This window comes from Schistocerca serialis, chromosome 2 (assembly GCF_023864345.2).
Source record: "Schistocerca serialis cubense isolate TAMUIC-IGC-003099 chromosome 2, iqSchSeri2.2, whole genome shotgun sequence".
Taxonomy (NCBI): Eukaryota; Metazoa; Arthropoda; class Insecta; order Orthoptera; family Acrididae; genus Schistocerca; species Schistocerca serialis.
Window position 1 is genome coordinate 852,125,262 of NC_064639.1, and position 14,415 is coordinate 852,139,676.

The 14,415-nt window shown below is 39.0% G+C and overlaps 1 protein-coding gene across 2 annotated transcripts in view; it reads right to left on the minus strand.

Moving 5' to 3' along the window:
- LOC126458143 (tuberin) overlaps positions 1-14,415 on the minus strand; it is a 307,774-nt gene that overhangs the window by 227,991 nt on the left and 65,368 nt on the right. For both annotated transcript variants that reach the window (XM_050094996.1, XM_050094995.1), the window contains exon 8: positions 8,050-8,201. In XM_050094996.1, the coding sequence (XP_049950953.1) occupies positions 8,050-8,201 (152 nt within the window). The remainder of the gene's footprint in view (positions 1-8,049; positions 8,202-14,415) is intronic.

The window sequence follows — 14,415 nt, forward strand, 5'->3', positions numbered from 1 at the left end:
TTCTATGTGTGTTTCTTGATAAACTTACGGTGTCCACAATACAAGTAGTACTTAATTTTTGTGATACGAGAGCGTGAACTTTACTTAATTACTTTCAAGTTCAAAGTTCTGACAGTAAATATGTTTTTTTCTCTAACCAAAAAATTGTGGAATCCTGCTTCATGATTTCAGTAGACTGGTAATAATCAAAACCTACACTTTTTTCATCCAGAGCAGCAAGGGACTCAACCATTGCCTATTCAACGAAGCCACATGTACAATGGATATTCAGCAGCATCAAGATAAGTGACATCATGATCATCTCTACAAGTTACTTTACATCCATTAGCCACACCGTAACAGTACCTTTATGGAAATAACTTTGGATCATAGTATAGAGGGTCCTTGATAACATGTAGCCCTGCCGTTGATGGGATAGGTGATGTTTGTGACCAGACTGGAGTAGATAACTGGGGGAGGAAGTATGGGGCAGGTCCTGCATATAGGTCTATTACAGGAGTATGAGCCATGAGGTACGGGGTTGGGAGCAGGGGTTGTGTAGGGGTGGACAAGTATGTTGTCTAGGTTCGGTGGATGGTGGAATTCCACTGCGGGAGGGGTGAGAAGGATAGTAGGAAGGACATTTCTCATTTCAGGGAATGATGAGAGATAGTCAAAACCCTGGCGGAAATGCAGTTCAGTTGCTCCAGGCTTGGGTGGTACTGAGTGATGAGGGGAATACTCTTCTGTGGCCCAATGGTCAGAATTGGGAGCTGGTGATTGATGAGAGAGATAAAGCATAGCAGATCTGTTTTTGTAAAAGGTTGGAGTGTGTGAAGGCCTCGGTGAGACCCTAGATATATTTTGAGAGGGATCGCTCATCACTGCAGATGTGACGGCCACGGGTGGCTAGGCTGTATGGAAGGGACTTCTTGGTATGGAATGGGTGGCAGCTGTCAAAGTGGAAGTATTGCTGGTGGTCAGTAGATCTGATATGTACAGAGGTACTGAAGTTGCCATCTTTGAGGTGGAGGTCAAGGTCTAGAAAGGTGGATTGTTGGGTTGAGTAGGACCAGGTGAAGCAAATGGGGGGGAAGTAGTTGAGGTGTGGTTTTTGTTCTAATATTCCACAACATATTGAATATCAATACTTGTAGTAATACTAATTACTATTATTACAGGAACAGCTGCCAAAATGACTAAGTTAACGCAGGGCCATGGTGATTGTTAACAATGAAATGACCAAGACTGTGGGTTATTTCAGTTTCATTCAGGTAGAGATATTGCAGTACCAGATGTAACGGCCTGGAAAGTGGGAGTTATAGGTTACTTACTGTTAGTTGGCAAATATGGGCAACATAATGTTTTCAAAGATCATGCAGGACCATCTCTGTATGCAAAACAAAACATGAATGGGACCTGCTACAGTGCTTGGCATCTAATGATAATGACAAAATTTTGAAACACATTGTAAAATGCACTCAGATCGAAGCACGTCAAGTATTTAGTTCAGATGATTGGAATATGAACATTGAAGAACTGCAAGCTTTTATTGCTGCATTGCACATCTGAGGTGCTGTAGGAGCGAAGAGCCTAGAACTAAACACATTGTGGTCAGAGAGGTGGGGAAATAATTCTGTGAAGTCAACAATGGCTCATGACAGCTTCAGAGAGATAATGGGATATCTCAAATTTGACATTAGATCACAAGATCAGAATGACTGAAACACGACAAGTTTGCTTTGGTATCAGAAAACTGGTATGAGTTCACTGCAAATGCACAATGTCACTACATACTGGGTGCATATATAACAACGAACAGCTTTTTCCTTCAAAGTGCTGTTGCAGATTCACATAGTTCATGGCCTCAAAACTGGACAATTATGGGCAAAAGTGCTGGACAGCAGTAGATAAAAACTACAAATATATTGTGAATGCTTCTCTTATATAGGAAAGGATGACACTAGGCCAAGTGATGGTTACCGATTTTGTTGTGAAAAAATTGATGCAATCTTACCTCGATAAAGGATGAAATATCCACCTCTTGGTTCTCTCTAAACTCCTGAAAGCAAATGCTACACGTCTATTGGGCACCATAACTCAACCTCACAGGGAAATTCCAGTCTGTATCAAGAAGGCAAAAAAAGTGTTAAGCAGCCCAGTATTGCAGAAGAAGAATGATGCCACTATGACACTTTACCAGGGAAAGAGCAATAAGAAAGTCATGATTCCCAACACTACCCATTCTTACGTGAAATTGAAGGTGGTTCAGAAAAGAAGCCAGACATAGTTACATTTTATAACAGCTCTACATTTGGAGTGGATGTGATCTACCAAACAGCTCACAAATACCCTGTCAAAGCACCATTGAGACCTTGGCCTTTTCATACATTTTACAGCTGCTGCATTTGGCTGGGATAAATGCCTGTGTATCGTACAACGTTCTAAATGAGAAAAAGTTGAAACACAGAGACTTCATACTGCAGCTGGGGTAGGAACTTGCTGAGAAGCAAGCAACCAGGGAGACTAGTACCTCAGTCACGCCCGAAGACATTCCTGAGAGACAAAAAAAGCGAACACACTGCCTTGTAAAGTCTAACTGTAAAGGAAACAAATTATTTGTAAAGTGTGATATGTGCAAGTAAACTATCTGCAACAAATGTACATCAAAAGACTATTAGTTGTGCTCATTATGTGATGTTAGCCAGTAAAGGCATCCAGCAAATGTGTAAGTTTTTTAAAATAATAAATGATAATTTCTGAAAAATTGTTTTATTTTTTTTATTTCATAATAAAATTTCCAGCACTTCAAAGGACAGATTCACTAGTAGTAACAATAACCCACTGACACACGAAATAAAAGGGAATGACACGAAGGTCATTAGTGATCCAAGTGTGGTTCTAGGTATGTTCAAATATCTGTGGTTCTAGTGCTAACCTTTCTTTGTAACCAATGACTCAGAGCATATTTCCTATTAAGGATAAATGTTCCCTAGTAGCACCATCTTTAACAGTCTAGAGAAACAGACCTCTTCTAATTACAAATCTATTTCACTCCTTCAAGTATTTTGAAAAAAGTCTGAGAAATTGGTTTATGATAGACTACTGACTCATTTAACCGAGCAAAACTTGTTAGCTGCCTCTCAGTTTGGTTTTCTAAAGGTTTCTCCACAGAAAAATCAATAAAAGACCTCACAGATAAAGTGCTAGCAGAGTTAAAAAAAAAGTTAATTATTAAAACACTCTGTGATTTTGCCAATTGTGTATATTATAAAATTCTCCTTGACCAAATAAAGTGTTATGGCATTACTGGCACACCTTTCTCAATGGTGGAGTCTTACCTAGAAAACAGAGGGTCTCACTAACAAACTTATCAGAGGCTTGAAATTAACTTCAGAATGGGGTACATGCATATGAGTTGACGTAAGGATCAGCATTGGGCCCACTCTTGTTCTTAACCCAATTAAATGATCTTCCAAAGACTCTGAAGGATGGTTCAAAAACTTTTGTGTTTGCTGATGACCAACAACAACGACCTGTCAGCACCAGAAGTAATTATTAATGGCCATATGCTAAGTGAAACACACTGTATAAAATTCCTTGACATCTAGGCTAAAATTACAACACATAGATAAACTAGTCGAGAAGCTTGGCATCTTTTTGCCTTTACAAACATCTCTCACTGTGTTGACATACACTCAGTTGTTGGCTTATTTGGCATATCTGCACTCCTTGTTGTGTTGTTATATTATCTTCTGGGGTAGTGCATGTAAAATAAAGTGTTTATTTAGCAGAAGTGAGCACTATGAATACACTGTACAGAAAATGACCATATATCTTATGGAAATTTTTCTAAGGATCCTCCCAATACTTTTATTCATCAATGGTTTTTATTTTTGACAATAAATATCAATTTCAGCTTAACTGTGATTTACAGAATCATTTTAAGACATAAAAATAATTTTCATGTAGCTGTTGCCGCCCTGCACAGGATTTAAAGTGGAGTTATGTACTACAGTGCAAAGGTAGTCAACCATCTCCCACCTAAAATAAAGCAGAAATTGGGAAGCCACCAAGATCAAAAGAGAGTTAGAAGCATACCTAAACAGGTTCTCTCTGTACAATTTGTCTGAATGCTTACACTCAGTTACTGAAAAGTTATGTTAGCTATGCAGCATGTAGCACTGTTGTCAGGCTGTGTTACAAGTAGTTACACAGTGTATTTACATATGCAGGTACCTGTTTTCTCTGGCAAAGACCAATATAATTAGGTAAATATCAAGCTATCAATAGGAGATTAATGGTAACTGAGGAGGCAACAGCTTTATCTAAAAAAGGTGGCACCATTCTTTCTAATTTACTTTGTTATATTTAACTGGCATAAGCATGAACAGCCATGAGCAATATGGTGCTAATTTATTGTTATTGCAATTACAGGTCAGGTTTCTATGCCTTCCTTGTCTTCAGTTAACCTACACCATGAATCATTAGATAGTCTTGAGAGTTCTGCTTCATGGGATCTACTGAACACAATGAAGGTAACAATATTACAAAAAGAATAGTTGCTACTCATCATGTAGCAGAGGTGCTGAGTAACAGATAGGCACAACAAAAGAACTGTAGGAAAGTGAGCTAATACTAATAAAGTTTTTATCATTGCTGAGAAGATAATGAAAATGTGTGTTCCTGAATAATGGACATCATGCTGGACCAAAATGCAAACCCTTTCTGAAGATCACCTTCATTCACAGTATTGATTCTGTGAAATTAGCTGTTGATTCAAAAGAGTGATGAAGTACTTATGACAAATTTCATTAAGGGATAAATATGCTGAGGAGTACTATAAGCAGACCTAGTTCTTCGTATGGTCTTCTGCAGGATGTTCTTGAATTCACAACACTAAATATTCAATTATTACTGCACCTTGGTTTGATATGTTGCCGCAAAATATGCTACCACAAGAAAAATGGAGTGGAAGATAGTGAAGTATGCCAGTTATCTTCTTTTTTTCCATCTCAATAAAAATGTAGCAACATTTGCCCAGCAAACTATGATTTATTTAGGCATTTCAGCAAATTTGAATTCCAAGTGATGATAGAATCTTAACATTTAGAGACAAAATAGATACAAAGCTTGGCAGAAATTATAGAATGGATCAGTGACTTCACACATCAATGCTACAGTTTCCATTACCACTCATCAGGATTGTGAGAAATTTAAAACTGAAAGAGGAGACTTCCTAGAGGAAGTTTTCAGATCCATAAATTGGGAAAAAGAAGAAAAAATGTATGTTAATACAACATCCCTGAAACATCTATATTTTCCCCCTAATTCAGATAACCTTATGTGATGAATTTAATAGGGCAAGCAAATGTAACAGTAATAAGAATAGTAAAATGGCATATGACCATAATATAAAAAAGAAAGTAGTAAAAATTAACTGTCAAAGAATCAGCTGACTTTTTGTATTTAGAGCAGCTGAGGGCAATGACTGGATAGAAGGCAAAATAAACAAATGGAAGCATTAGTATACCTGGAGTGCTTTTAGTAAATTAAATAGAATTTTCAAATGTAAGTTAGTTTCCACATATCAGAAAACCATTAAAATCACAAGGAGATAGTATGGATGGCCAATAATTACTTTCAGGAAGCAGGAAGTAGTCCAGACAGAAACTAAATCTAGCTTTCAGAACTCCACTTGTACTCAACAACAGGTTGATGCCTCTCAACCAAACGTCTCAGTGACATTCCACCTGCTCATCAGGTACATCTCAAAACCTGACTCCTCCTCTCTCTTCGTGCTGGTAACACCCTGTAAAACCCACCTCCCATTAGCTCTCCATTGCCAAACCCATCTCCACTGACCTCTGCACTTGTTACCTGTAGTGGCTAATTACATTTGCTCCAAAAGAAAGATGCTCTGCCTTCACTGACCAACACTCACACAAAACTGTCTATAGTCTCCCTTCCCACATCCTAGATGTTTATCATTTCCTTCATCATTTTTACAGTTCCCATTCCATTGCCAGCAGATTCTCATTTATCACTGTGGGCACCAACACAACACGCCTCACGCCTCGTGCCCAGTGGTTTGCAGCCGTAGGATACCAATTTCCCAAATCCTCATAATACCTAGAGATTTATCATGCTTCATAATCCTTTCAGAAAACTACATTCAGAACTGCCATGGATGCTGTAAGTGAACAGACACTGCCAGATATATGGTCAGAGTGCTGGGACCCGGCCACTGACTATTGCAGGACAACACCCCTGCTGATACTATTACCCACGACGAGGCACTGCTTCCAGACCACTGCTTCTACGTTCCAATGACCTGGCGTGTTCATGAGCCTACAGGAAGTTTCTGCAGTTCATCCCACTGCCATAGGACAACAGATGGGCATCACTCACTGACCTCATTCCAGAGTTCACTGCAGTGACACAGGAATGAAGACCTTTCTGCAAAAGACAGCACCACCCATCCTGTGTCAGCCGCAGTCCTAGAGCCTTCACTGTAACTATGCCACCACCATCATTGCTGTGGCTGGCCTGTGATCCGAGGACTGCTGCCTGACTGCAGAGGTCCTTGGCAACTGACACTGCCGTTGCTTTTATGTGACTGCTTGCTATATTTATTGCACCTGGCACAGGAGCCGCTACCCCCCCCCCCCCCCCCCCCACTCTTCCCGGCCACTGCTTCCCAGCTTTTTGGTCCACAGTTACATTCTGGGCAGTGGCACAATGGAGAAGAGGCCGCTAGCTGCCTCGTGTCTAGCGAGAACTTAAAATGCCGGAAATGTTGAAAAATGCATTCGTTAGTGATGGGATACCATTGTAATGAGAGAATAGGACTTTTTTGGGACCAACAAAAATGAACTTAGACAGTGGGAAAATGTAAAATGCAGCAACATAAAAATGAGGTTTTACTGCACGTCAGTATGTGTGTAAATTACATCTTGTACAGCAGTTCCTTATGCTTCATTGGCACCTCCTTTTCCCAGACTAAGTCCCTCATACTCTGGCCAAACGGATATATAGATAGCAAAAATTGAGACTGACAGAAGTGCAAAGTGCCAAATCTTGAATAGCCATAAAAGAAACACAAAGCTGTAGAAGATACACAACTATAATACAAATATGTGCCAGTTATAGCAAAATTAAAGAAACATTAGAGAAAAGAGCAGTAGCTGTATGACAAATAGACTCAGAGTTGTAGCCTACCACAAATGTTATACAATTTGTAGAAGCTAGTGGTAAAAAAGGCTAATGACAAATTTGATAAGAGTGCCAGTTCTGTTCCAGACCATGGCTAACTTAGGCTGTATTACATGGATCCATGACCATTTAACACTGTCTGAATCGGCCATGGCCTGGAGTAGAACTGCTTCACTTATTCAACAAAATAAGCAGTGTGTGGTATTAAAAATGTCTGAAGTCAAGTGACAAAGTAATTTTAATAGGACTGTATCATGCTTTGTTAATGATTCTCTTGACTATTTTAAAGATACAAAGAAACATGGAAATTAGACTTGTCCCCTTTTACCTCTCAGGTACAGATATATAGTGTGCAATTAATAACAGTTTCAATTCATCTTATAAATCTATTTAAACTACCACTAAAACTATTTTGCGACTGACATTTGAACGAGTCTAGTGCTGAGGACCAGCTGCCAGTCAATCTCAGTTCTTTCTCTAATGCCACATGCTCACTGTGTTAACCCACTCTGTATGTATGTGCAGTGCCTAGTAAAGCACAGCTGGCTGCATGCTAGCAACAGTGACCCCCGCCCAGACCGTACTGAACTCTATCAATCACAAAGTAATTTTAATTGGACTGTTATTTGCATTGTCAATAATTCTCTTGATTATTTTATGATACAAAGAAACATATGTAAAGGGAAGGCCACTACTTTCAAAAGGGAAGACATTTCACAAAAACAGTAATATCAAACAAGTACTCAGTGCAGTGATGATAGGAGTGACCAACCTGTACAGTGTAAGTTGACATTAATGCAATACAAAAACCAAAATGACAAAGAACATAGGTCACAGTCGACGTAATATACTTACTGGTCTTACTGGGGAACATCTTTCAATCAGCTCAAAAACACGGCGCACTGACCCATTGAATTGCCCAAGTTCTATCAGCTTTTCTATTCCACAAATGGTTTCATTCAAATGGCATGATATAAGGCCTGTGTGATTACTTGAAGAACACTGCTCTGTAAAAATAAACTTTATATTCTAAGTCCGAATGTGATGAATAAAGGTGGTAAAAAAATAAAAATAAAAAAAAAGACACACACACACACACACACACACACACACACACACACACACACACACACACAAAGTGCATAAAATGCAATTCTCAACCAGTGACAGGTTGTGTAAGAAACAAATGCATGATAACAACAAAAATAATAAACATATGGTATTATTACATAGTGTCAAGAAGCCTTTTTTTCTGGAATACATTTAATGATAAGTTAATTGTTTCCAGCAAAGTAAACGAGAAAAAATATAACTACAAGCACTCAGAAGTGTTCCTTTACTGTTTCACCTTCAAAAACACACACCTATGCCTGCAGGAATTGAACTACAGATACCACATATCACGTAATATATATGGTTCAACTGATGATACAAACCAACATGATTTATTCATCGTTAGTTTCTTAATTTCACTCATCATAAACAATTCTTTTTCAAGAGCCTGCAACTGTGTCAATAATGATTCTGCTAATAAAACACTTAACGAGTTTCATTTCTTCACACATCTTCAGAATCAATGGAAATAAATTCCTGAAACACATCATTCTATGCATGAAAAATGTAACTGATGTGTGTTTTATTATTTACATTATGATTATGAAGCATTAGTTTATCAACATACATTACAGATATTCCACAAGACACTGTAAAGTGTATTTATTGCATACCATTCTTAGTTGCTGCACTTTCCTTTAGGGAATGAACAAGGGAAAAATTACCATCAGTATGCCCAAATACACCAATATGTACCTTAACCTCTATTATCTTATTATTGTGTTTGTACGTAAACTGTATTATATTGGCTGCAGAACTTTTTTATAAACTGTAATGAAGACTGATCATATAGACTCACACAACAGTATACAAGACAGCTGCATGTGGCAAATAGCTGAGTATATACAGTGAAACCCTTATTTTATGTTTTCTTATGGTCCAGACTTAAAAAATGCAAAATCAAGGAAAATGTTAAAACCCTCAGAATATGAGCAAAAGCCCGTGTAATTGGCATATTTTTAAGAACTGATGAAATTCATTAGCACAAATTATTGTATAAACAATGAATTGTACATTTAATTTCATTCACTTAGACAGATTTTATAAAAAGTATTGGAGAGGATTGTGATTTTTAATGATATAAACCAATTACACGGGCTTTTGCTCATATTCTGAGGGTTTTAACATTTTCCTTGATTTTGCATTTTTTAAGTCTGGACCATAAGAAAACATAAAATAAGGGTTTCACTGTATATACTCAGCTATTTGCCACATGCAGCTGTCTTGTCACTCACAACAGAGTACATCATTGCGGCCAGGGTGCAGTTAGACTTTGTTTTATTGTATTAATTTGTTTAACACAAAATTAACAGAATGAAGAGTTCATGGTTCTTAATATGATTTCTTTGGTCCTCAAAAGAGCACAACATGTGGTGTCTTTACCACTTAACATTCTACACAATCAATTGAGCTGAGGTCTGGTCTGCAAACCACTCCTGCACCACAGATGAGTGGTGAATTGAAAATTGATCGAGTTGGAAACAGACTAATCTCTCAGGATTAGTTGTCACATTGATGGGATCATAACACTACACATTATGTGAATATACTGGGCAGCATCAAGTCTATCCAGTCAAGCATCCTAAGTCCACAGAACAAATCAAGTACCAAACTGTCGTAGATACAAGGTTACTGTGAGACCCACAGCTATATTTGGTGCTGAAGCCAGCACTATGCGGCCTATATACCGTACTGGACTATCATTCCCTGTGGAAAGATTGGTTCACTGGCCTCAGCAAATGTTAACTGATAGAGTTTATGACCATTACGGAGCTTCCTCTTAAAGTTTATTTCTCCATTCAGCCTCCTGAAGCTGACATCAAATTATATCAACTAAAACAGAAAACGCAATAGTATGTTTCAACTGCATTGCATTTAAAAAGGATTTTGCCGTGATAAGTTTACAAGTTCATTATCCTGAACTCATGTAGTCGCATCCCATTGCCTTATCCCCACAAATCTTCCACGTTCTCCAGTACCATAACATTTTATCAATCATCATGCACTGCAACTAGTCTGTGCCATACTGCATGCCTGGCAAAGTGTGGCTTGCATGCCATTCTCCTCCAGTGAGTGCTACCCCCTCTAACTTGAATTGTGCGGTGATGTCACGGCCCCGACATAGTGAAGCCAGATGTCATCTGATAATGATATCCAGTTCTATCCACTTAAAATCTTTCAAATGACTATGACACTCGCTGGAGACTTCACCAATAATAGAAGTAAATCTTTTTCATATAGTCTTGTTTCAGTTCACAGTAACAAGGGAAATATGGTAACACCGGGGAACTTTGAACTGATCTTCAGATTCTGTACTGTCTGATTTTACTTCTCTATTCAAGAACTTGAAAAGTTATAATCTAAGTGGAAAAAAACTGCAATCAAGCAACGTATTTTGAAATGAAGAAGTCTGTCTGTGTATCTGCATTAACTTCCTCCAAAAATTGTTTAAATATTTGATGAGACAGATCAATTTCCTCAGCACATTGTATTTGTAATTTTAATTACATCTTTCATTGCAGAAAGCAGTCTTAACTTTTCTAATGAATAATGCAATGGAAAATTAAACTATTCCATATTTTCTTAATCAACCAATGAAACCATTTTTGCTACCGATCACAGCTCATGCGCAATCGGTAAAAACAGCAGAGCATTTTTTAAAACCACAGTTTTGTCAGTACACTTTTTAACTGCATTAAAAATCCAAACGTGCGTTTTTTATGTACAGAAAAGTCATCCTTTAATAAACCAAAAAGTTAATTGTTGACTAAGATCTGTCCAATCAGTACTCTCATCCACACACAAAAAATAATACCAACAGTTTGCAATTAAATTATTGTTTGTTTTTCATGTCATGTACCATATCATGAATTCACAGTGATATACAGCAAAGCAGTCATTTTAAAATGTATGGCAGCATCATCTAAACCAAACGCTTTTGCGAATTCTATTGCATATTATTTTATGAGTTAGCCATTGCTGATCCATTTCTGAGCTTTACCTTTTTTCTTTAAGATCTGATGGTCCAGGCAACTTCATCGTGAGAGCAATGACTATGTATTGCTTCATGGAGCGAAGAGAAATGTCGACTTAAGCATTTTTTACATATTAAACATTGATGTTTCTCATGGTGATTGTGTACAAAGGCACTTAATCTCCCAATCCTCATGCAAAATGTGCTTTTCAGTATTCTCTCTCTTCAACATTATTAAGAAGCATTTAAAAAAAAAACCACACACAGCCACAGAACTAACCAGAATCAAAACTAGAATTATAGCAATGTGCATGCATGTCCAAGGGAAGATTGCATCATAATTTGGAATAACACAGGCACTTAAATATTATATAAAGGGATTAGGTCAAAAGGCGTCAGTTTTCAAAAAAATATAGGTCAATGGTAGTCATCTTTGAGCATTTGACCACTTTAAACTGGAGAATTGATATAGCAGTTAGAGCAATAACTTACTGACCATTACTTGGGTTCAGATCCTCACAGTTACACTTTTATATTTTTCCGTGAGGCCAATTAAAAGTATTTAATGATACTGAAGATTAACTGTACTTTGTGCAATAATTACAGGATTTTAATATAATAATATAGGCAAGAACAATACAATATAGTGTTATAGATAACTATAATAAAATGTTCCTATTATCATTTAGACAGTCTTTTACCATTTACTAATTACGCACCGATATGTTTTCATAAATAAAACACAAGTTTCTTTTCCAGCTACTATTAAGTAAATGAAATGTGACACACCACAGTGTATTTATTGAATACGCATAGTGCAGAAGATTTGTGTGTTCTGAATGCCTGAGGGGCCGAAGATTGTGGAAGCTGGGTTCCACCATCAACAGTGGGGGCGAGAACTCATCCAGTTGCAAGTGTGCAAAGAGGGCCAGCAGTACAAATCCCATAGGCTCCACATCATAGTCATGGGAGCTATGCCTGCCAGCGCCCTACTCTGCAGCCAAAGACAGGATGGCAAAGGGCGTGGTGGGAGGATAGCAGTGGGTGAGTACTCTGTCACATTTGGGAGACACACACTAGAGCATTGGTATGAGTAACCTGTTGCCCAGCTGGCTTGGAGATGGGGGCTTGGGGTCCATTAGGTCACAGACACAACTGATTAGAACACCAAGTGTCAGGTAATTCCAGTCAAGATCCACAACAACAAACGCCAACCTCTGTCACTCACCACTACATCAGGCAACCACCACAGCTGCTGGCTGAAAGACTGGGCCCGTACAGCAGCCTCTGAGGAAAACACAGGGGGCCACAACAGTTCGTGGCATGTGACTCGAGATGCAACAAATCCAAAAGATCCCGCAGCTGGCACCGAAGCAAACATTCTGTTTAACTGTGTCTGTTAACCAGCATCACCCAGCACATGGCAAGAAAACTAGCAAGGCATCCTTGTGGGCAAGGCAGTCTGACTACTCCATTTGAGTTCTGAACATTCACACAAATTGTTCATCTCAAAATTAAAAGCCAGGTGAAACAGAGCAGCAATCAGATACTGTATACTACTGCAAATTCAAAAATCTGCAAACTTACGCAACACGAGTTGCTAATAATTACTGAAAATGAGGATCGGAGGAGAGCTCTTGAAGGCAAAAATGTCTGACAATGTGCGAACAGTTGCTGTCAATGCCATGGAGAACAGTTGAGAACACATCATCCACCAACAACTGCATGCTTCCCAACAAAGGGCACACAAAGTTGATGTGCATCCTGTCCCAAGGGTGTTCCAGAGCTGGCCTAGGGAAAAACTGACATGGTGAAGCAGCCTGTTCATCTACAGTGGCTGTGCAAGCCCGGACAAGATGTCCAATTTTGCAATCAATTGCTGACCAGTAAATGTGACGCTGCCCCAAAGCCTTCATAATAGGTATACCACAGTGCGATGCATGCAGCAACTGGAGCATGCGAGGACAAAACATCAGATGACCAACCACACAACAGTTTTGCTCCTCCGTGGAAAGCGTGAGGACCCTTTAGACAATAGTGAGCCGAAACTGCATTGGAAAAACTGTATGCCACTCCAAATCTGCTTCTGAAGCAGCACGCTCAGGACACCATGTCTGGACAGCTGAAATGATTTTTCTGGAAAAGCGGGTTGGGAGCCATGGCGGTCATGGCATCCTGCACAATCAAAGTTAAATCAAACAACATCTGCTGCAATGTATCATCCAATGTAGAAACAAGAGCCTCCTGTTAATCAAATCCCTTAAGAGGACCTGACGACAAACACAATAACGCATAGGCATTGGCATGTTGAGTGGTGGAGTGGTAATGAATGCCACAGCAATGCCGAAAATGATGGCTCACAACTGCTACGCCACCTGTGAGCAGTTACGGCAGTTATGTTGTGCCGCAGAGTCTTCAGTGTGTAAACAATGAGCTGCTTGGTGCCATATGGGTTATGATGCAGCAGAACTGCACCAATGCCATAATAGGCTACATCATCAGCCAGGTTTAATGGTTTACCCAATGTAAAGGAAGTCAAACAAGGAGTGGAGCACAAACACTCCTTGATGGACTTAAAAAGCCCTTTGACAGTCCAAATATCACAGGAATGCAACGCCCTTTTGGCGAAATCATTTAAGAGGATGGCAGATGTGCGGGGCCTGGGGTATGTAAGTAGCATGATAAGAAACCTTGCCTAAAAAGGACGGGAGCTTTTTCAGTTCTTGGCTGCCAGCATGTTGATGGTGTCTTTTACATGCTTGTCCGTAGGGATGGGGCCACTTTTGCTAAGCAAACGTACCAAAAAATGCACCTTTGGAGAAAAAACTACATTTTTTGCAGTTTGCAATGAAGGTCGTTCACCAGAAGGCATTGGAAAACAGCCTGCAGATTTCATAGTTATTTTTCTTGCGTGGTGCCCATGACTCAGATGTCACTGAGGTAGTTTACACAACAGGGGATGTCCTTAATCAACTCATCCAAATATCGCTGATAAATTCCTGGTGCAGAAAAAATTATAAAAGACAATCAATTAAACTAGCAAAGCCCAAGGGGAGTGTTGAGCACAAAGAAATTCTGAGAAGTGGTGACCAATGACAAATGTAGGTATGTGTGGCACAAGACTACATTTTAGA